The 24,633-nt window shown below is 40.5% G+C and overlaps 1 protein-coding gene across 1 annotated transcript; it reads left to right on the top strand.

Annotated features, from left to right (window-relative positions):
* The first annotated feature begins 7 nt into the window (after window positions 1–7).
* LOC121293604 (myosin-4-like) lies at window positions 8–23,876 on the top strand. The gene is made up of 39 exons (XM_041216696.1): window positions 8–211; window positions 319–462; window positions 542–698; window positions 833–860; window positions 998–1,118; window positions 1,230–1,322; window positions 1,482–1,545; window positions 1,631–1,729; window positions 5,326–5,429; window positions 5,795–5,933; window positions 9,738–9,856; window positions 9,961–10,110; window positions 10,219–10,389; window positions 10,497–10,797; window positions 10,902–10,972; window positions 11,157–11,244; window positions 11,396–11,513; window positions 11,602–11,725; window positions 12,041–12,177; window positions 12,320–12,575; window positions 12,666–12,908; window positions 13,013–13,189; window positions 13,286–13,431; window positions 13,796–13,886; window positions 13,992–14,381; window positions 14,488–14,614; window positions 14,897–15,015; window positions 15,337–15,533; window positions 15,618–15,801; window positions 16,809–16,974; window positions 17,203–17,327; window positions 19,742–20,050; window positions 20,322–20,525; window positions 21,179–21,304; window positions 21,435–21,605; window positions 21,746–21,850; window positions 21,951–22,046; window positions 23,444–23,578; window positions 23,746–23,876. Exons 1-39 carry the CDS (start codon window positions 8–10, stop codon window positions 23,761–23,763), a joined length of 5,817 nt encoding a protein of 1,938 aa, XP_041072630.1. The 3' UTR covers window positions 23,764–23,876.
* Window positions 23,877–24,633: the final 757 nt, after the last annotated feature.

Genomic DNA, 24,633 nt, shown 5'->3' with positions numbered 1-24,633 from the left:
CGAAGCCATGGGGGATGCGGAAATGGCAGTGTTTGGAAAGGCTGCGTCCTTTTTGCGTAAAAGCGATAAAGAGAGGCTGGAAGCTCAGAACAGACCATTCGATGCTAAAACTGCCTGCTATGTCCCCGACCCTAAAGAATTGTACGTTAAAGGTACAGTCAAGAGCAGAGAGGGGGGTAAAGCCACTGTGGAGACTCTGGTGGACAAGAAGGTGAGTTGAAAAATTGAAAAGAGGTAAATCATCCTGAAACGCTTTACTGTCATCACAAAACCCACATTCCTTTAAATAACGTGGCAGGTGTATGGGTTATTTTTCAGACAGTAACTGTCAAAGAAGACGATGTCCTTCCAATGAACCCTCCAAAATTCGATAAAATCGAGGACATGGCCATGATGACCCACCTGAATGAGGCATCTGTGCTGTATAACCTCAAAGAGCGTTACGCAGCCTGGATGATCTATGTAAGTGCAACTTCAGATTGTTAAATGAAAACGATAATAGAAGAAACTAAAGATTTTTAATTCCTTTCTTCGACTTTAGACCTACTCTGGGTTGTTCTGTGTCACTGTGAACCCCTACAAGTGGCTGCCAGTGTACGATCCCGAGGTTGTGACTGGTTACCGAGGCAAGAAGCGTCAAGAGGCTCCTCCACACATTTTCTCCATCTCTGACAACGCCTATCAGTTCATGCAAACTGGTGTGTATGAAGGCTTTGATTTTTTTTGGGGGGTGTTCAGCGCGGAATTGTTTTCATTCTCATTGAGAATAAACTTAGGCAAAAAAAACTTTGTTTTCTGCACTTTGAGGGTTGATCTTGCGTTTGTCTTACAGATCGCGAAAACCAGTCCATTTTGATCACGTAAGTGTGGCTGGTTTAATATATTCCCGCAGAGGTTGGTTGCTAACCAATTAAATTGCAATTGATTCTCGCCTTTTAAATCGCTGTATTAATCCAGTAATTCTCGATTCCTTAATTTCTACCCTCGCCCCGTCCAGCGGAGAATCTGGTGCCGGAAAGACTGTGAACACGAAACGTGTCATCCAGTACTTTGCATCAGTTGGAGCTTCTGGTGACGCGGCCAAAAAGAAAGAGGTTCAACAATCTGGGAAGATGCAGGTAAAAGAAAATTGATGCAGTAAAATTCGGCAATTTCTGGTTGTTTAGTTGGAATTCATTTCTTGACTTGGTGAATGCTCCAATTTGTACTAATCTAAACTATTTTTGCAGGGATCTCTGGAGGATCAAATCATCCAGGCCAACCCATTGCTGGAAGCCTTTGGTAATGCCAAGACACTGAGAAATGACAACTCGTCTCGCTTCGTAAGTTTCTTGAACATTTCCTGCAGTTGCATAGATTGTAGCCCCTGGTGTGCAGGACACTTGCAAGCAATCGAGTGTAACAATCAGAATGGTTCAATAGTAGAAATTATATTGTGTACCTGTTGTGAAATCATGCTTTAAATCATCTTTACATTCCAGGGTAAATTCATCAGAATTCACTTCGGCACCACTGGGAAACTGTCTTCTGCTGATATTGAAACCTGTAAGTTCAGTACAATTTGATTTGCAAATATCAGCCATAATTTAATTTTTGGATGTTGATATATGTATGTGTACATTCTCTCTAGATCTACTGGAAAAATCTAGAGTAACATTTCAGCTAAAAGCAGAAAGGAGTTACCACATTTTCTATCAGATAATGACCAACTACAAACCAGAAATTGTTGGTAAGGATGGAAGTTTTGGCATGTCGCTACCTTCATTTTTTTTTATTTTTGCTAATGTGGGAAGTATTAATTCTAACAGATTGATTGTTGCAATATACCATAGTCTTGTCCTATAAATAGCAGGGACGCAATGGCGTAGCGGTATTGTCGCTGGACTAGTAATCCAGAAATGCAGGGTAATCTTCTGGGGACCTGGGTTTAAATCACTCCATGGCAGATGGTGGAATTTGAATTCAATAAAAAAAACTGGAATTAAAAGTCAAATGATAACCATTGTTGATTGTTGTAAAAACCCATCTGGTTCACTAATACCTTAAGGGAAGGAAATCTGTCATCCTTACCTGGTTTGGCCTACAACTGCGTTCACACGGCAATGTGGTTGACTCTTAAACACCCTCTGAAATGGCCTAGCAAGCCTCTCAGTTGTATCAAACCACTACAGAGTCACAAAAAAGGAATGAAACCGGACGAACCACGCGGCATCGATCTAGGTACTGGAAATGGCAACGGCAATCTCAGCCCTATCAATCCTGCAAAGCCCTCCTTACTAACATCTTGGGCTAGTGCCAAAATTGGGTGAGCTGTCTCACAGACTAGTCAAGCAACAGCCTGACATAGTCATTCTCATGGAATCACATCTTACAGATAATGTCCCAGAGGCAGGACAGACCGAGCCGAGGTGGTGGCACAGTGGTATATAGTCGGGAGGGACCTGTCCTGGGAGTCCTCAATATTAACTCCAGATCCCATGAAGTGTCATGGCATCAGGTCAAGTATGGGCGAGGAAACCTCCTGCTGATTATCATGTACCAGCCTCCCTCAGCTGATGAATCAGTGCTCCTCCATGTTGAACACCACTTGGAGGAAGCACTCAGGTGGTAAGGGCACAGTATGTACTCTGGGTGGGGGACTTCAATGTCCATCACCAAGAATGGCTCAGTAGCAACACTACTGACTGAGCTGGCCGAGTCCTAAGTGACATAGCTGCTAAACTGGGTCTGTGGCAGATGGAGAGAACCAACAAGAGGAAAAAACATACTTGACCTCATCCTCATCAACCTGCCTGCTGCAGATGCAACTGTCCATGACAGTATCGGTAGGAGTAACCACTGCACAGTCATTGTGGAGATGAATTCCTGCCTTCACATTGAGGATACCCTCCATTCTGTTCTGTGGCACTACCACTGTGCTAAATGGGATAGATTTCGAACAGATCTAGCAGCTCAAGACTGGGCATCCATGAGTTGCTGTGGGCCATCAGCAGCAGCAGAATTACACTCGAACACAATCTGTAACCTCATGGCCTGGCATATCCCCCACTTTGCCATCAAGCCAGGGGATCAACCCTGTAGGAGAGCATGCCAGAAGCAGCACAAGGCATACCTAGAAAAGTGGTGTCAACCTGGTGAAGCTATAGCACAGGAATAGCATGCCAAACAGCATAGCAGCAAGTGATAGACAGAGTTAAGCGATTCCACAACCAACGGATCAGATCTAAGCTCTGCTGTCCTGTCACATTCTGTTGTGATAGGTGGCGAACAATTAAACAACTCACCGGAGGAGGAGGCTCCACAAATATCCCCATCCTCATTGATGGAGGAGCCCGGCATATCAATGCACAAGATAAGGCTGAAGCATTTGTTACCATCTTCAGCCAGAAGTGCCAAGTGGATGACCGATCTCGGCTTGCTCCAAAGAACCCCAGCATCACAGATGCCAGTCTACAGCCCAATTCAATTCACTCCACTTGGTGTTAAGAAACTGAAGGCATTGAATACTGCAAAGGCTATGGGCCCTGACAATATTCCAGCAATAGCACTGAAGGCTTGTGCTTCAGAACTTGCCGCGCCCTTAGCCAAGCTGTTCCAGTACAGCTACAACACTGGCATCTACCCGGCTATGTGGAAAATTGACCAGGTATGTCCTGTACACAAAAAGCAGCATAAATCAAACCCAGTCAATTACCACCCCTCTGTCTACTCTCAATTATCAGTAAAGTAATGGAAGGTCTCATCAACAGTGCAATCAAGTGGCACTTGCTTAGCAATAATCTGCTCACTGACGCCCAGTTTGGATTCTGCCTGGGCCACGTAGCCCCTGAACTCATTACAGCTTTGGCTCAAACATCGAAAAAAGAGCTGAACTCCCAAGATGAGGTGAGAGTGACTGTCCTTGACATCAATGCCACGTTTGACTGAGTGTGACATCAAGGAGCCCTAGCAAAACTGGAGTCAGTGGGAATCAGGGGGAAAACTCTCTGCTGGTTGGAGTCACGCCTAGCACAAAGGAAGATGGTTATGGTTGTTGGAGGTCAGTCATCTCAGCTCCAGGACATCTCAGCTGCAAGAGTTCCTCAGGGTAGTATCCTTGGCCATGCCACCTTCAGCCGCTTCAATGACCTTCCTTCCATCATAAGGTCAGAAGTAGGGATGTTCGCTGATGAATGCACAATATTCAGCACTATTTGCGACTCCTCAGATACTGAAGCAGTCCATGTCAAATACAGTAAGACCTGGACAATATCCAGGCTTGGGCTGACAAGTGGCAAATAACAGTCACGCCACACAAGTGTCAGGTAATGACCACTTCCAACAAGACAGAATCCAACCATCACTTCTTGATGTTAAATGGTATTAACATCACTGAATCTCCCATCATAAACATCCTGGGGTTTACCATTGACCAGAAACTGAACTGGACTCGCCATATAAATATTGTGGTTACAAGAGCAGGTCAGAGGCTGGGAATTGTGCAACGAATAACTCACCTCCTGACTCTCCAGAACCTGTCTACTATCTACAAGATGCAAGTCAGGAATTTGATGGAATACTCCCGACTTGCCTGGATCAGTGCAGCTCCCAAAACACTCAAGAAGCTTAACGCTATCTAGGACAAAGCAGTCCACTTGATTGGCACCATATCCATAAGCATTCACTCCCTCCACCACTGACATACAGTAGCAGCAGTGTGTACCATCTACAAGATGCCCTGCAGGAATTCACCAAGGCTCCTTCAACAGCACCTTTCAAACCCACGACCACTACCATCTAGAAGGACAAGGACAGCAGATAGATGGGAACACCACCACCTGGACATTCCCCTCCAAGTCACTCACCAACCTGACTTGGAAATATATCGCTGTTCCTTCACTGTCACTGGGTCAAAATTCTGGAACATCCTTTCTAACAGCAGTGTGGGTGTACCTACACCACATGGACTGCAGCGATTCAAGAAGGCAGCTCACCACCACCTTCTCAAGGGCAACTAGGGTTGGGCAATAAATGCTGGCCCAGCCAGTGAAGCCCAGAATCCAAAGATGAATTTTAAAAAAGATTGATTTAAATAAAATCTGGCATTATCTTATATTTAAAGATGCTATTTTCACACTTCACTTTCAGCTTTATCTGATATACATTTTACAAATGCACTCAATAGTGTGTTAGTCTCATAAATACCAGTAAATGTTGAATTAAAACTGAATTTAACACATTGAGTGAATGGAAGAGGGAAAGCCTGACTGTAAAATTGGGGGATATGGAACTTACAGTCTGTTAATCATAATTCTTCTGACAAAACATTTGTTTTGCTTTCTGCAGAGGCTTGTCTCATTACCACCAACCCCTATGATTATCACTTCATCAGCCAGGGTGAGATTAGTGTCAAAAGTATTGATGATACTGAAGAGTTGGTGGCAACTGATGTGAGTATCAGCTGTACATCTTTAGTTGTATTTTCTTATCCTGACTCGTGCCTCCAAGAGTATGTAAAAATTCAAGCAGTCAGCGTCAATATTTCATCTTGCTAGAATAAAGCATGGCAAGAATGAAGCTGGTATGGAATATAAGTCAATAAGGACAAAAACAAGTAAAGTTTATCCATGATGTCAGAAAGAAAATTAAAATTTAGAGTTTGAGGTAGAATGTGTGGCAGAACAATATTTTAAAGTAAATTTCCATGTTTCCATAACTAAGTAGATGAAACTATTTTAAACTGTTTGAAACTGTTTCAGATTACAAAAAGTAGCTTATTTTTGTTGGATTCTAACTCTACTGTTTGGGTTTAAAGACTGCTATTGATATCTTGGGCTTCACCAATGAGGAGAAATGGGGCATCTACAAACTCACTGGTGCAGTAATGCACTTTGGGAACATGAAATTCAAGCAAAAACAGCGTGAGGAGCAGGCTGAGCCTGATGGCACAGAAGGTAAGAGTTACATACATCTCATTTCACTGCAGTATTTATGAAAGTTTATACACTTAGAATAATGTTTTAATGAATCAAATGTATATTTTGTTTCAATTTATAATCAAATACAATATTGAAGTTATTTTAACTTTTTGGAACTGTGTTGCTTATGGAATTAATAGGCCAAAATTGAGCTGCTGACCTCAAAGAAAGCTGCTCTCAAAGATCCTGTTATTTGTCATGAAGAGATATTAATGTCTATAATGTTACTGGAAATTATTTTTTAAAATTGAGTTCTAGTGGGATGTGTGTCTATGTGTGTGTCTGTGTGTGCCTTAATTGGATTAAAGACAGCTAGTCTGGGTGCTTTGATGTATAGTAGTTTTGAGATGGTATTAGGTAAACGTAAGGAGGGTAGAAGGTAAAGTGTAAATTTGCATTTGTTAAAAGAAACCATTCAAGGCTGTGGGTGAAATCTTAAACCTAGCTAGAGGATGCCAAGCAATGTGTTTATTTTTTTTCAGCTTACTAATAAAATTGGTGGGATGAAAGGATGTTATTGTTAGAAGAGGTACAGTTAAAAGCCTAGTGATACAATGGAAAATGTACATTCAAAGAGAAAGATATGTATAAAGGAGAAAGGAGATTGTGTGTAAGGGAGAGGCATTTTACGATCCAACAAGTGTGAGAAGTCCCCAGCCTGTAAGCCCCAAGTCTGTCTGCAAAGACCCAGAGCTGAAAGAAAACGATTTTGAATGTGATTGTCCAGGGTGTGCTTTACCAGAGGACTGTTAAATCTATGGGCAGAATTTTGTCCTCAGATGGCATGCGGGCCCCACTGGCTTGGTGGCGGGCAGTCAGCCAACCTCCGCCATGGAAATGGGGCCCGCTGCCATTTTGAGTGGACGGGCCAATGAAGGCCTGCCCAGCGGCCTTCCCAACAGGAAGTGCATAGCGCTTCCTGTGTGGGGAGGGGGGTGCAGGGGATCCCTATCTGTCAAAGTGCGCTCTTTTGCGCACGCACGCGAAAGAGCAAAGTGCTACCTCAGGGAGATTCGTGGCAGGTTACTAAAGTGAAAAAATAGAAAAATATTAAAATTATTAACATGTCCCCCTCGTGTGCCAATGTAACACGAGATAGGACATGTTAATAATAAACACTTAAAATTTATAACATTTTTAAAAAACGGACATGAAACTTCATCCCGTCAGTGGATGAAGTTTCATGAATAATCTGGAGCCCGCTGGGGCTCCTGGCCTGCCCGCCAGCCTTAAGGTTGGACGGGCAGATCTTTAATTATCTTAATTAGCCTGTGAATGGCCTCAATTGGCCATTGACAGGTTGGCGGGCAGACTGCTGATTTCGTTGTCTGCCCTCCTTCCTAAAAATTTAAAGGGACCGGGATGATGTCAGGGATTCCTCCTGATGTCATCCCGCATCATTTTCCCCTCAGTGAGTGGGCCCCGCCCCCAAATCGCCGAGGGGAAAATCCTGGCCTATGTGTTTTACAGTTGCTTTAACGGGGGTGTAACTGAGAGTCAGATTAATTAGGGGACTTTTGTAGCTATTATAGTAGTAATTTTGTAGACATATGTATGTGCTTACAATCTTTCTTGTGTTAATAAATGTTTAGTTTAGTTTTATAAAAAACCTCTTGAGACTCAGTGATCTTAGCCTGTATTTCAAGACATACAAATTGCAAAAATGGGTTATTACACTTATTTCAGGTTTCCTCTGGGATTTTAACAACTCAGCCTTTGCCATGGGCTGTGTCATAATAGAAGTATATGATGTGGACCTCCCCTTCCCAATAATCTGTTGCCAAATTAAGCGGATTGCCAGGTGTGCAGTAGCAGTGAGGGCAGCAAGGAGGGTAATTGATGAATTACATTGAAGTGTTCTTCCAGACAGAAATCCAGAAAGTTATAAAAACTTTATCTTTCACTCATAATTTCAATCTTCAAATAGTGAAATAAATGATTATGGTTGGATTAAGATAGAAGCTAAAATATCAAATAATCAAGCTTTCAAAATTGCTTATCTGTATTTTAAAAAAGGTGGAAGTCCTTATCCTCCTGGAGCAATGACATTCAACTAATATAAAAATTAATCTTTTGGGGCCACTGAAGCTGTTTAACAGTAATTATGGATTTAGTATACAATTAAAAGCCCAGTTTATGTCATGCAACAAGGTATACATTTTCAAGCTATTTACAATGAAACTAACAGCTTAAGAATGGAAGTTTCCATTAGTTCAATTCATTTCCCTTGATTGCAGATTGGGGACCTGAACATCACAGACTCAATTTCCACATGATTCTATGCATGCGTAGACTCCCAAAGTTTCTGTCAGCGTCAGTGGGGTAATGATGGCGAACACTGACAGTTTTACTGCCATGGCCACCGCAAAATCTGGGCCATTATTAAAACTGGAAGGAATTGTCTGCATTTTCTTTATTAGTCCAGTTTCTGTATGCCTACAGCAAGTATCATGATCCCTTCAGCCAATCAGATTGCAGAGATAGAGAACATTGCCCCTTTAATCAGTTATTTCATCTAGACATGCTGAGCATTACTGGCTGGCAAATCTGTTCTTTCCGCAAGCTGAAGACTTTGAGATTTCACTTTGGTATTTCTACATTGTTAGTGTGTGTGTGTGTGTGTGTGTGTGTGTGTGTGTGTGAAAACTAATCACTATGGCTTAGGTTCTTTCCTAACACTTTTGGCTTTTGTCCACAGCTAGTGACCTAATTGGCTTTTGCATATATACCTAGGTAACAAGAAAGAAAACCAGTAGGCTCCATTAGAAAATATGGATGAATCAGAACAGTTCATAATTTAGCTGATCCCTGAAAAATGGCAGAGGAATCCTTTTCAGGGTACACCTAACAAACTAAATTTTAAATCACAATTACTCTGCATAACAAGAAACATAATTGGTTGCAACTGAAAAGTAACCTTTTGGTGTATATTGTGACATCCTGTGATATAAACATGCACAAGTACTATCCTTAATTTACTCTGTCCATCTAGAATATTTGCCATAGTCCACAAAGGACCGTAGAGATTGCTCTCCATTAGGGAGACAATTGGTTATATATAACTTGAGGGGCACCACTCCACAAGTGTGGGCCAGGCGAGATGGCAGGCCTCCATGAACTATTATAGTCAACATGGGATTGAACCCAAGCCATTGATATCATTCTGACCACAATCTAGCTACCTAGCCAAATCAACTAAAGTCTAATGAAATAAAGTCATGACTTATCATTCACTATTTGAAGCAGGAACAAAACTTTGCACTTGTCAACCTGAAAAGCATTATTGTCTTGAATACTGTTTTGAAAATGTGTGGGCATTGATCTAAAGGTCAGCAGTGGTGTCTTACAGTTCACTCAGAGAACCTGAGTTGCTGTGGCAACATGCAATTTTACATGAATGGTGTAATGTAGACTGAAGTGATGAATATTGCTGGTAGATGCTCCAACTTTCTTTCATCATATAGGTGACTAGGAATTTCCCCACTTTTACCACCTGCCTTTGGCATGTGTTGGAAAGATTTGCAGGTTGATACGCAACCTGTTTGGCTGCGTTATGATTGCACCTGCCTTGGAGGTCCTGCGGTGGGACTTAAATCCAGAGCTTCTGAATCAGAGGCAGGGGTGCTAGCCACTGTGCCATAAGACCTCCCAGCATTGATGTAAAATATCCCAATGAAACAAAATTAAATTTTATTTCGGTGTTTATTGCATAACAGCATTCCAAATATAAAATTAGATATTATACACTAATCTATTGGATTCTCCTTTCTGTTTTGTTAGATGCCGACAAAGTTGCTTACCTAACTGGCCTCAACTCTGCAGATTTGCTAAAGGCTTTATGTTATCCAAGGGTGAAAGTTGGCAATGAATTTGTGACCAAAGGTCAAACTGTTCAGCAGGTACAGTTTCCAAGAATTTTAGTGAAAATAACATGTGTGTAAATCTTTAATACATTTAATTTAAGGTGCTGCTTTTGGCTGAAAAGTATATTGTATTCTTTCAGGTCTACAATGCGGTTGGTGCCCTTTCCAAATCAATTTTTGAGAAAATGTTCTTGTGGATGGTTGTCCGTATCAATCAGCAATTGGACACAAAGCAGGCCAGACAGTTTTTCATTGGTGTGCTGGATATTGCTGGGTTCGAAATTTTTGATGTAAGAATCAGAAACATAAATATCAACAAAATAAATTATTTAAGATTAACAACACTGAAAAGGCAATCCAATGATTAAATAAGACATTAAATTGCTCTAAATATTCAGTTCAACAGCTTGGAACAGTTATGTATCAACTTCACTAATGAGAAACTGCAGCAGTTCTTCAACCATCACATGTTTGTTCTGGAACAAGAAGAGTACAAGAAGGAAGGAATTGAATGGGAATTCATTGACTTTGGTATGGACCTAGCTGCTTGCATTGAACTCATTGAGAAGGTCAGTAACATCATGCAAAACATTAATTAGAATTGAAATACATTTACATAGACATTATTTTATCAGTTCCAATGTCTCAATGGTAATAAACTTTGTCATTGCCCCAGCCCATGGGTATCTTCTCAATCCTGGAGGAGGAGTGCATGTTCCCCAAGGCCTCTGACACTTCTTTCAAGAATAAACTGTATGATCAACATCTTGGTAAGTCAAACAACTTCCAGAAACCCAAGCCTGCCAAAGGAAAGGCTGAAGCTCACTTCTCATTGGTCCATTATGCTGGCACTGTGGATTACAACATTTCTGGCTGGCTGGACAAGAACAAGGACCCCCTGAATGAAACTGTAATTGGACTATTCCAGAAATCATCAGTGAAACTACTGGGTCATCTTTATGTTGTAACCGCTGAAGGTAAAATTCTGTTACACTCAAATATGAGTATTCCTTTTTGTTAACATTGTATTCTTCTGTTTTCTAATCAGTTTAAAACAAATATATTTGTTGCTTCTTTGTAGCAGAAGCTGGTGCCAAGAAAGGTGGCAAAAAGAAGGGCTCTTCCTTCCAGACAGTATCTGCTCTGTTTAGGGTATGATTTTCTCTGACATGTACAGGACAATATGTAGTGAACTAAGTGTTAATAAATTTGAGTGAGTGAGCAAATAATTAATCAAGTGTGTTAAATATAATCATTTAGTTGGTCAGTCTTGTATAACAGTTATTAATAACGAGATAAAACTGGAGATCAATATTACTTTCTTGTTCACCTACAGGAGAATTTAGGCAAGCTGATGGCTAACCTGAGAACTACGCATCCACATTTTGTGCGCTGTATCATCCCCAATGAGACAAAGACACCAGGCAAGTGTGACGTCCTTCCTATATTAAACATTTTTGAGGAAATAAGTCACAAATGAAATCAATAATGGTACAGATCTCTGTTTCTAACACTAACAGGTTATAAGAAATTGTTTGGTATGCTGCATTTTAATCATTATTTTGCATCCATCAGGTGCTATGGAGAACTCCCTCGTCATACACCAACTGAGGTGTAATGGTGTGCTGGAGGGCATCAGAATCTGCAGAAAGGGATTCCCAAGCAGAATCATCTACGGTGACTTCAAGCAAAGGTAGTGAAACTCAAAAACTCTTATGAAATGATTGAGTATATGCAATCCTAAAGAGAAAAACAATAACATGCTTAAACCTCTAATACAGATACAGAGTTCTTAATGCAAGTGCCATTCCCGAAGGTCAATTCATTGATAGCAAGAAGGCTTCTGAGAAGCTGCTGGGATCCATTGATGTAGATCATACACAGTACAAATTTGGACACACTAAGGTAATATTGTTTAAAATCTTATTTTTTCACTAATAGGCTGATTAACCTATAAATACAGCTTTAAATTTAAGTTGAGGAGCAATAAATTTTCTTTATTGCTCCTGCATTATTTTGGAACTAGATATATGGAGCTATTCCAGACCCACTACAAACTGCTCTGTTAGGATGAGAACAAAGCAATTGCACACATTGCAAATGCAACACAAACTTTCTGGCATCCATTCAATAATGCAAAACCAAATTGAATCTGTTTTTTAATTCATTGCATTTTGAAAATTGAACTGAAAGGTGAACACTCACTTTAATGTATTTAAGGTGTTCTTCAAGGCTGGTCTCTTGGGTACACTTGAAGAGATGAGAGATGAAAAGTTGGCACAACTCGTTACCCGTACCCAGGCTATTTGCCGTGGATACCTAATGAGGCTTGAATTTAAGAGAATGATGGAAAGGAGGTAGGTATCATCACTTATTAACGAACAAAAATGTAATTGCCAGCAAAAAACTTTTTCTAAATGCAGTACCATTTCACTATTGCACAAAAGATATTGAAGGATTGGTATGAGCTCTGTTTCCCTGTCTAATTACATCCTTCAGGGAAGCATTGTACACTCTGCAGTACAACATCCGTTCCTTCACGAATGTCAAACACTGGCCATGGATGCAATTGTATTTCAAGATCAAACCTCTTCTGAAGAGTGCTGAAACTGAGAAGGAAATGGCGAATATGAAAGATGAGTTTGAGAAAACTAAGGAGGCACTTGCCAAATCTGAAGCACGGAGGAAGGAATTAGAAGAGAAAATGGTGGCTATTGTACAGGAAAAGAATGATCTTGAACTCCAAGTCCAAGCGGTACCAATGTTTATCATTTTAATATAGTAAATTTGTATACAACATATAAAAACATTGCCTGTTATAATTAACTGTATCACTTTTGTGCAGGAAAGTGAAACTCTGGCAGATGCAGAAGAAAGGTCTGAAGGATTAATTAAGAATAAAATTCAACTGGAAGCTAAATTGAAGGAAGCTAATGAAAGATTGGAAGATGAAGAAGAGATAAATGCTGAACTTACAGCCAAGAAGAGAAAACTAGAGGACGAGTGTTCAGAACTGAAGAAAGATATTGATGACTTGGAGCTCACTTTAGCCAAAGTTGAAAAAGAAAAACATGCCACTGAGAACAAGGTATGAATAGATGATTTTAAAAAATATATAGGTTACAGCAGAATATTCATACATGTTGGTTACAGTGCATGAAATTCTTTATGTTTTATATTTGATGAATGAAGGTTAAAAACCTCACTGAAGAGATGGCTACTCTTGATGAAAATATCGCTAAAGTAACTAAGGAAAAGAAAGCCCTCCAAGAGGCCCATCAACAGACTTTGGATGACCTTCAGGCAGAGGAGGACAAAGTCAACACTCTGACCAAAACGAAGACTAAGCTGGAGCAACAAGTTGATGATGTAACTGTTTTTTCAACACATTGGATCAAATGGATTTGAGGATATTGTCATTCTGTGAGCCAAATTCTGATCAAATATTTTTCTTTTGCTATAAAGCTCGAAGGTTCTCTAGAGCAGGAGAAGAAACTTCGCATGGATCTTGAACGCGCTAAGAGAAAGCTTGAAGGTGATTTGAAGTTGTCACAAGAAACCATAATGGATTTGGAGAATGATAAACAGCAACTGGATGAGAAGCTAAAAAAGTCAGTATTTATGTTGTTTTTTGCTCGCATTGCTTTCAATTCTTTTTATTACTTGAACTGTTGATAAGAACATGGAACTCATTTTGGAGATATTGGATCTTCAGTCAGAAGACGTTTATTAACTCAATCATTTGATGTTGTGATATTTTTCTGATTGACCCATGCACCTTTCCCAATGTAATTGCTCAAACCAGAGTATTCTTCATAGAAACTATTATGGTAATAACTAAGGAATTAAGATTACATTTTATATATTCCCTGGTATCAAGCAGGTCAGCAAAGACAGGTTCTTGGGTGGGTTTATTAAGAATACAGAAATACGCCAATTGAATGATCTAGTTTAATTTTTCAATCATTATTAAAGGAAGGAATTTGAAATCAGCCAACTTCAAAGCAAAGTTGAAGATGAGCAAGCTTTGGCTTCCCAGCTGCAGAAAAAGATCAAAGAATTACAGGTGATTTATGTGTCCAGTAAAATTATCGATGCTTCCTTTGTAAAGGTTATGTTCATGAACTGTATTACTTTTTCTAAGATTATAATCAATGAGTATTTATTTTAGGCCCGTATTGAAGAGCTTGAAGAAGAAATTGAAGCTGAACGTGCCTCTCGTGCCAAGACTGAGAAACAAAGGGCTGATCTTTCCCGGGAACTTGAGGAGATCAGTGAACGACTAGAAGAAGCTGGCGGTGCAACTGCAACACAGATTGAAATGAATAAGAAACGGGAAACAGAATTTCAGAAGATGCGTCGCGATTTGGAAGAATCGACCCTACAGCATGAAGCCACGGCTGCTGCTCTTCGTAAGAAACAGGCTGATAGTGTCGCAGAGCTTGGGGAACAAATTGACAACCTGCAACGTGTGAAACAGAAGCTTGAGAAGGAAAAGAGTGAGCTAAAGATGGAAATTGATGACCTTGCTAGCAATATGGAATCAGTGTCTAAAAACAAGGTAAGGTTCTGAATGTTGCTAAACCCGAGTCCTTCATATAGTTATGTTTAATAACTGTTGCCTGTTTGTTTTCACATCCTTTGAGAATTCTGTATATTGCTTTCAGGCAAACCTTGAGAAAGTTGCCCGGACTCTTGAAGACCAGGTCAGCGAACTGAAGACCAAACATGATGAGCATCAGCGTTTGATCAATGATTTATCAACTCAAAGAGCACGTCTCGCAACAGAAAACGGTATTTATTAGTTATTTTCCAAATTCCACAAAATGCTACATTTTTATTCTATTCCAGAAAGTTAGTTAGTGAACTGGAGCCAAACATTACACACTTCTATATTTATTTACAGAGTTAAACAGTACAAGCATACACCTCTTAACACAACAATCACAGTGTTGTCCTGTGTCTGTGCTAAGTGAATTTCCAAATAATTCCCATCACCTGCATAGAATTGAACACAATTAATATAGACTTTACAATTTTGTAATGTTTTTGCCTGGAATCTCTCTTGATTTGCAGGTGAATTGAATCGCCAAGTAGAGGAGAAAGAAGCCCAAGTATCTCAGCTGACAAGAAGTAAACAAGGATATACTCAACAGATTGAGGAACTCAAGAGACTGCTGGAGGAAGAAACAAAGGTACCAGAATAATTAAAGTAAATTTTCCATTTTAGTTTTGGAACAGTTTCTTTGCAATATGGTAAATTAATTTCCATTTTTTAAATTAATTTTTGTAACAATTTAAATTCTCCAAGTTGCAACAACATAAAATTCATACATTTTGTGATGTGATTGTCTAGTAATTGACCTAAGATGCTACCATTATAAGTGATGATATTCCTAATTATTGTGTCCATAAGCAATGTAACAAGGATTCTTCATGTGGTAATAATCACCGGTATATTACCTGTGCAGGTATATCACAGAATTATTTCATCACCAACTTGGTAATTATTTCAGGCTAAGGGTGCTTTGGCACATGCTCTGCAATCCGCCCGCCATGACTGTGATTTGCTCCGTGAGCAATATGAAGAGGAACAGGAGGCAAAGGCTGAGCTCCAACGTGGCATGTCCAAGGCCAACAGCGAAGTCGCTCAGTGGAGAACAAAATACGAAACAGATGCGATCCAGCGCACGGAGGAACTGGAGGAGGCCAAGTATGTTTTAATAAAATGAGAATTCGGCTACGTACATTATTTGAGATGATGTTATTACAACATCTTTGGTTTTGTATATTTCAGGAAAAAGCTTGCTCAGCGTCTGCAGGATGCAGAGGAACACATTGAGGCTGTGAACTCCAAATGTGCTTCCTTGGAAAAGACAAAACAGAGATTGCAAAATGAAGTGGAGGATCTTATGATAGATGTGGAGAGGGCAAATTCAGCAGCAGCAGCTCTTGACAAGAAGCAGAAGAACTTTGACAAGGTATGAGCATGTTGTGGCCTTGTTTCATAAAATGGCAGAACGAGCTCAAACGGCTGAAAAGCCCATTCCTCCTCCAATGTTTGAAAACAAGTTTAAAATGTACTCAGACTGAATTCTATCTCCTCGGCGCTTTCAAAATTATTACTCAACGTTTCTGATATCATTAGATGCTGTTCATTAACCCTGATCTAGCAAAACATCGCCTTTCAGAAGCAGACCTTTATGCTTCGACTTAAACATACTTGCATATAGTTTCTTGCAACAGGCAGAATAGATTCATAGAGTCATGGGACAAAGTTTTACGTTACCCCACCGGTGGGTTTGTAGGCAGGGGTTTCCTACCCGCCCCTACCTCTCTGCAGTTTTATGCTTAGATGTGCAAGGCCCAGGCTGGTCTGCCTGCCCTTGCCATTGAGGCTCTTAAGTGGCCAGTTATTAGCCACTTAAGGGCCATTTCTCGCCTCCATCAGCAGCCTCTTTTTAACTTTTGCTCCACCCCCTCCACCCCTCCCAAAATGACTGGCCTCTGCAGGTCCTTCCTCCCCCAACCCACCACTGATCTCTCCACGAACATCCCTACTCCCCCCTGCCCACCCTCTGAGCCTCCCCTTCCCATTCTGTATTGAAACTTCTAAACTTATCTGGTCCCAGAGTCCCAGGACATAGACTTTGGGGGCTGCAGCTTCTGGCACTACAGGGACTAGGGAGCTGCTTACCAATCAATTTGGCCAGCAGCTTTCTGAGGCAGGATTTCCTCCGAGTAAGGGGCTATGTTAAATGGCTGTGGGGCAGGCAGTGTTGGGAAGGCAAATCCCACCATCCTAAAAATCCTGGCTGTAGAGCCATTTACAACAGAGAAGAGAGTCATCAGTATGAATTTCAGCCCAAAGTTTAGTTCCAGCCTTGCAGTCGGCACTCCATACTCCACAACTATCATGTCACATTGGTATTGATATAGAATTGCAGCTTTATATTTCATTTGCCACTTTTGCAACTGTCCACTACAGGTCCTGGCAGACTGGAAACAGAAATTTGAGGAAAGCCAGGCTGAACTGGAAGCAGCTCAGAAGGAGTCGCGCAGCCTGAGTACTGAGGTCTTCAAGATGAAGAATGCATATGAGGAGTCTCTGGAACAACTTGAAACTCTTAAACGAGAAAACAAGAATCTGCAGCGTAAATCTTTATCATTTAAACATTTAAGAATGTTAACATTATTGAATTGATATGTGTTTTCCTTGGTTTTAAAACCTATAATAAGATTTTATTCTTGCCTACTGTACTTTGTACCTTCCAGGAATCAGTCTCACATCAGTTGTATCATTCCACTGCTATTTTTATTTTGTAATCTTAAGTTCATCCCCATAAAATATGGATAACCTTCGTTTTTTTTTCATAAACCAGAGGAGATCTCTGATCTGACTGAGCACCTGGCTGAAAGCGGCAAGGCCCTTCACGAGCTAGAAAAGGCAAAGAAGACAGCTGAGCAGGAGAAGAGTGAGATTCAGACAGCTCTGGAGGAAGCAGAGGTAAAACTAATGATTTTTTTAGCTGTACACAGTAGAAGTTCCAAATTTGAATAATAGTATTTGCCAAATGGAATAACCGGGTTGCAACAATTGGTTAGTGCATTGAACAGCATTAAAATTGATTGAAAGACCTAAGCGTAATCAGTTCAAAAGAAACACATTAAATGGTCTAAATGGCAACTATTGAGAGTGATTATCAGATGGTTTTCTTTTCCTTGGAAGAACAGAAAAATCACTAGATTTGCATATGGTTGTTTATAACTGGCCAGTATAGCTTTGAGCCATGTCAATGGAATACTATTTTTGCAAGACAGAATGATAAGCTTTCACAACTCAGAAGTTCGTTTTTTTTGCTTATTGCAATAAGGAGGCTAACATTTGATTCATAAACTCTGAAGTGGAAGAAGGAGGGGGTTATGAAGCTTCAAATGCTTCCTGGCTACTTACACCAAATATATGTTCACATGCACAACTGCTTATTACATTCTGGGCAGGACTTTCCCCTCGTCGGGCGGGCGTGTCAGGTGGGCCCGGGAATGGCTGCGAGACCAACCGCCACATGCAACTGGACTCCAACCGCAATTTCACGCTTAAGAGCCTCAGCGGGGCCAGGGTGGGGGCGGGAGGAGGGTGAGTGCTGAAGTCAGTGCATGCACTGGGGAGCGCGCACTGAAAGCTCCCTGCAGGCACAGAGCTTCCTCAGGAAGCTGAAGATTTATAAATACAAAAATAAACTTTTTACAAATGATATAAACATGTCCCCACATGTGACTCAGTCACATGAAGAGGGGCATGTAAAAAAGGATGTTAAAAATTTTTAATTGTTGTTTTTAATGGCCATTGGAAACCTCATCCCGCCCATGGATGAGGTTTCGTGAAAAATGCAAAGGCCGCCTGGCCTATTCGCCTGCCCGCCAACTGAACAATTGAGCAGGCAGCAACAAATGCAACTTAGTTAATTGCTTAAGGGCCTTAATAGGCCTCTTAATTGTTTGCAGGTGTGCTGCTGCCTCTTTGCGCACGCGCACCCGCCAACCGAATGATTGCGACAGTGCGTGATGACATTGGGATGCTTGGCCGACATCATCACGTACTATTTCACTCCTGTTCAGGTCGGGCACGCGCCCACCTGCAGGATGAAAAATTCTACCCTCTGAAACTATCTCAGTGATTAACACAATGGCCGGGATATTTGGATCCTGCCGAAAGTCAATGGACTTTTGGGTGGCCTGGCACATCTCCCACCCGGGTCCTGCGATTTTGGGGCTGGAAAATCCAAGCCAATGAATTACATTTTCGAGTGCAGCAATTCGCTTTGTAAGTAAATGTAGCAGCTGCTCTGAACCAACAACATTGTGAAAACAATAATGGGACAAATAACCAGGTATTGATTAGATAATGGCATTTTTTTCCCCACAAATACTGACCTTATAAAAGGATCACAAAAGAAAATTAACTGCCTGGCCTCATCCCTAACATCATATTTCTGTACTATGGCTTAGAATGTCTTTATCGTCTGGATTCCCACTGGAATTTGGGTGAAGTGTAGTTTCTTTTTCCTGGTCTAATGCTACCTTGAATCTGTTCCATCTTCCTGGGATTAATTCAATATTCAAGGATACCTCCCAACAGTAAAAGGGAAATCGACTGCTGCAGCACTTTATTCACCACAGTTGCTTAAAGGTATTGGTCAATAATTTGGGAAAACCTGGAGCCTTCCAAAAATGTGAAGCTATTGCTTCAAAAATTGTAAAGGACCATTGGGAAATGCAATGAGACCGCATCTCGAATACTGTGTGCCGTTTTGGTCTCCTTATTTAGGAAGGATGTAAATATGTTGGAGACCGTTCAGAAGAGGATTACTAGGTTGATACCTGGAATGGGCGAATTGTCTTATGAGGAGAGGTTGGACAGGTTGGGCTTGTTTCCACTGGAGTTTAGAAGAGTGAGGGGGTGACTTGACTGAAGTATATAAGATCCTGAATAGTCTTGACAAGGTGGATGTGAAGAGGATGTTTCTTCTTGTGAGGGAGTCCAGAACTAGGGGTCACTGTTTTAAAATCAGGGGTCACCAGTATAGGACAGACATGAGGAGAATTTTTTTTCTCTCAATGAGTTGTGTGACTTTGGAACACTCTGCATTAGAAGGCAGCGGGAGCAGTGTCACTGAATATTTTTAAGGCTGAGGTAAGTAGATTCTTGTTAGGCAAGGGAATCAAAGGTATCAGGGGTAGATAAGAATGTAGAACTCGAAACAGAAACCAATTAGCCATGATCTTATTGAATAGCAGAACAGGCTCCAAGGGCTGGATGGCCTGCTTCTGCTCCTAATTCATATGTTTGTATGTTCAAAGGCTAGAAGTAAAAGAAGAGCACAGAAAAAAAAACATTTTCTTGTTTGACTCCCTATGCAGGCTTCTCTGGAACATGAAGAGAGCAAGATCCTCCGTATTCAGCTGGAAATGAGCCAAATCAAATCTGAAGTTGACAGGAAGGTTGCAGAGAAAGATGAGGAGATCGATCAGTTGAAGAGGAACCACCAGAGAGTTGTAGAAACAATGCAAAGTTCCTTGGAGGCTGAAATCAGGAGCAGGAATGATGCTTTAAGAATCAAAAAGAAAATGGAAGGCGATCTGAATGAAATGGAGATTCAGTTGGGACATGCAAACCGTCAAGCTTCAGAAGCTCAGAAACATCTCAGAAACATTCAGGGTCATTTAAAGGTCTGTATAATGATGCATTTGTCTTTGATTTATAATAATTTGAAAAGTATTTTTAAATATTGTATCATCTGTCAATTTTGTAAATATAATGGCATTTTTTCATGACCCAACTTGTTGGAAAAGTGTAAGAATTATAATCTGTTACCAGTTTTAGGTTATTAACTCTCTTAAAATTTCATTCAAAAAGCTAATTCATATTTATGTTAATTTTGTAGGAATATTATAGTTTATTATGACATCTCCTGACAAAATATTTCTGTCATTTAAACAGGATACCCAGTTACACCTGGATGATGCTCTCAGAAGCCAGGAAGACTTAAAGGAGCAATTGGCCATGGTTGAGCGCAGGAGTGGCTTGCAGCAGGCTGAGATTGAAGAAATAAGGGCAGCACTGGAACAGACAGATAGATCTCGCAAAATTGCTGAACAAGAGCTTGTTGATGTCACTGAGAGAGTACAGCTGCTGCACTCTCAGGTTTGTCTAATGTCAACTTGGATGACACAGACAACATTCAGGCTATATTTCCAAAGAGGCTAAGAGGGTGTGGGTGAGGTCAAAAATAGCCAAAGCACTCCCCAAAGTTTGGTAGGTAGAAATTCTTGCTGAATTGAATGGCAGAATTTCATGAACATTTTTAAACTCTGCTTCACGGATAGCAGCCAGCCAAAGGAAGGTTTTGGCTGCTGCCAGGAGGATTGATCAAAAGTCAGTCCTTTGGAGAAAGCTCCAACAATGATGGGGAGAGGGCCGTGTTTGGGAAGGCGTAGAAGCCTGTGATCTGGAAGGAAAAGACTGCGGTCTGGAAGATGCATAGGCTGGCAAGCTGGGCTAGCATTATGTTGGCAATCAGGCCTGCAGATCATGAAGGCTTGGGAATGGGCGGTAATTGTCCTGGGGGAGGCTGAACACTTCCTTGGAAAGAGGGGGTACACTCTTGCTTTCTCTGGTCCAAAAAGGAATGCCAAAGTTGACACATATGAAGCCAGCAGCTCCGGCCACTGACTCACTGCTGAGGTTCTTGCTTCTGAGAAAGCCAAGCAGCTACATTAAATTTTAAGTCATTCTTTTTATTTTTGCAGTTTACACATCCTACAAAACAAGTTCTTACAAACTGATTTTTCCTGCAGAACACAAGTCTCATCAACACCAAGAAGAAGCTGGATGCTGACCTGAATCATCTCCAAACTGAAATGGAAGATATAATTCAGGAATCAAGGAATGCTGAAGAAAAAGCAAAGAAGGCTATCACAGATGTAAGCCAGAAGTTAAATTATTTATTTACATTTTCACAAATGGTGATTTGTCCTACTTCGGTTGCTATCTTCGTACTTTTTCAAGTTTAAGCGTGAATAATGATTTGCCCCATTACCTCACGGTTACAAGGCTGCCATGATGGCTGAAGAGCTAAAGAAGGAACAGGATACCAGTGCCCACCTTGAACGAATGAAGAAGAATCTTGAGCAGACAGTGAAGGACCTGCAGCACCGCCTGGATGAGGCTGAGCAGCTGGCAATGAAAGGAGGAAAGAAACAACTCCAGAAACTGGAGGCTAGGGTAAGCGACAAGATTGTACTATTGTATGCTGCTTGCTGAAGAAGTTGAGGTTTTAGCAACAAAACAAGAATCATAATTTAGCGGGAGTATGAATCTTGCATGGATGTAAAATAATTAATGCCATTTGGTGACTGGTTTAGGTGCACGAGCTGGAAAATGAACTGGAAGCTGAGCAGAAACGAAGCACTGATGCTGTCAAAGGTGTCCGCAAATATGAAAGGAGAGTCAAGGAACTGTCTTACCAGGTATTTGGAAGTTCATTATTTGGAGTAGGAACGTCATTGTGGGAATTAGTAGTAATCATTACTTTTACAATATAACTGTTCCCTCTTTTGCATCATTTAGACAGAAGAAGACAAGAAAAATGTTCTGAGACTACAGGATTTGGTTGACAAGCTGCAGCTGAAAGTTAAGGCCTACAAGCGGCAATGCGAGGAGACTGTAAGTAACTAGGACTGTAGTTGAATTTACCCTTCAAAATGTTTTTTTAAAAATTATTTTATAAAGCTAAAGTTTAAGACAGAATTTTATGGCCCCATCTCTGTGGGAGCGGTGTCGTGAAATGTGGTGAGCCATTCAACAGTCCATTGACCACGGTGGGATCGTAAAATCCAGCCGGTGTAAAATTCTGCCCACAGACTTCAAATATTCAAGATTTCTTTCTGTAGTGTAAAGAACTCATGCAATCCACACTAAAGGAAAGTCAGGAATATCAAAAAAATTGTTTATACAGAAAACATAGTAGGTCATTGAGTTTATCAGGCCATCTCCTTTCACTAATTTACATATCCTTTCTTTATTCTATCTTGGCCTGGATGTGATTGCACTTAATCTCCTTTTATATTTGTCATCTGACTACAACACCATTGTGAACAGAAGAAACCTTGAACATGGCATTCAGATCAGAAATCACACGTGACTGTGCTCTTCAATTTATTTTCATCTTCAACTCTCTACTGTCAAGGAAATTTTCAGTTTACCTGGCAAATTTGTTGTTGGGATTTTAAAGATTTACACATGGTTCCTGAAATCCAATGGGTAACCTTCATCCACCATATTTCCAAAGAATTCTAGAAATGAGTGGGGTTTGACCTATTGTTCTTTGGGGGACAGCACTGTGCAATGCCCTTGAGCATTTTTCCCAGTAGAGTCAGATTATAATTTCCTGATTCATGTTTCACTTTTTTGAATATCAGGATTGCATTTTCTATAATCCAGACTCCAAATGCATTTCTTATGGAACTTGTGAAACTAATTATGAAGTTTCACCTACTTCATTACCTACTTCATATGTTGTTTTGCATCCATATGGGAATATTTTGGCGCAGAAATTAGACTACATTGTGCCTGTTTTTGAGGTGTAAGCCAAGCATTGAACGAACTAATAAAGGGCTGTAAAAAGTCATAAGGCAGCTCAGAAAGTGAAAATGTTCTCCTTTGTCAACATGTAGACTGAAGTCCCAGATATAAAGAAAATATTGAAACACACTGCACAAAGTAATGCCCTATCAGTGCACAGAGACTTTCGTCCAATCTAGACTGGATTCAAATTCAGGTCTCAGATATAAAAGAACAATGTGATAAACTAATTCATGATTCAGTCTTACCTCACAAAGAATAAAAAGGTGGTGTAGCTTGTGAATAGTTGGACGACAGATATCAAAATGTGTGGATCACAGAATTGGAACTGATGGTCACCACTCCAAACACACAATTTCTTTTGTCAAAACATTTGTGAATGATTCACACTTCTAATTATCCTAGTGAACAGTTACATTCTCCTGCGGTCAACATTCTAATGGGTAATCTGATTATTTCTTCTACTGTTTCCCATTTAGGAGGAACAGGCCAATATTCACCTATCCAAATTCAGGAAGGTGCAGCATGAACTGGAGGAAGCCGAGGAACGTGCTGACATTGCAGAGTCTCAAGTCAACAAACTTAGAAGTAAAAGCCGTGAAATAAGTGTGAAGGTATGTTAGCAACTGATTTTAAAACTGCATAAATAATGGAGCTTAAGAAACATTAACTAAAAGTATTGGTAATGATTTCCATTGTTTGTCAGAATATAAATAATATTTTTAAAACAATCTTTTCATTATGTTGACTTAACCATTTGCATTTTCTTTTTACTCATTAGTCCACCGCTGAAGAGTAGATGATAATTTGAAATGGTCCAAAGAAGAAACCCACAAAATGTGTATTTCTTTGTAACATAATTTTACAAAGGTACCTCTGCCTGTAGAAATAAAAGTGCAATTCTGAAAAATCTTTCTTTGTCATCTTTGTCTGTTTGTTAGCTGGCTTAATAATCAATCACTCTAGGAACAAAATTGCTGCACAGAAAAACTCCAGTGAAATTATATTGTGAACAGAAGCTTGGTGTGACAATAGGAAGGAGAATCTACTAGAATGGTGCACGTGCAATTGTTGCCAATCAAGAATCTGCCATTTCTTTATGGTAGTATTGAAATTATGGGGTGGAAATTCTTCTGGACCCACAGGCAGCATCCATTACAGCTGGAAGGTCCAGGCTCGGCATTAAAGTCAGTGTCATGCCTTAGTAACTTCTTTGCATGAGCTGCCAACACTTGTGTTGCTTCTACAGGCAACTTGCTCATTTGATGATGCTGATTGCGGGGTCGCCAACTTCATCATCAGCGGACCTGAAATTCTTTCTCAGCAGTGATGTTAGAAAGGGCAATGGTGGAATGGTCAGGACAACCATGGAGTCAGAAGGACACTTCTGCTCCTCCTGGCTCTCTGGGAAAGCTTTCAAACATTTGAATAAAAATGCCTTACCTTTCGTCTCGGCTGCTGCTAGTGAAGAATCCTGACCAGGACAGGCTTACTGATTACCCTACTTAGCTCTGCTTGAAATTATGGGAAAAGACTAGGAAAATTCTAATGTGAAGTTACTGAACTGGAAAGACGACAAATTCTGTGCATCTGAGTGGAAACTGGCTCAAGTGCAGTGGAAACAAAGATTGAGAGGTAAAATATTATATAAAACAACGGAAAGCTGCCA

The sequence above is a fragment of the Carcharodon carcharias genome, chromosome 22, assembly GCF_017639515.1.
Source record: "Carcharodon carcharias isolate sCarCar2 chromosome 22, sCarCar2.pri, whole genome shotgun sequence".
Classification (NCBI taxonomy): domain Eukaryota; kingdom Metazoa; phylum Chordata; class Chondrichthyes; order Lamniformes; family Lamnidae; genus Carcharodon; species Carcharodon carcharias.
The sequence above is the reverse complement of the archived record's forward strand: the minus strand, read 5'-3'. Positions and strand labels throughout refer to the sequence as shown.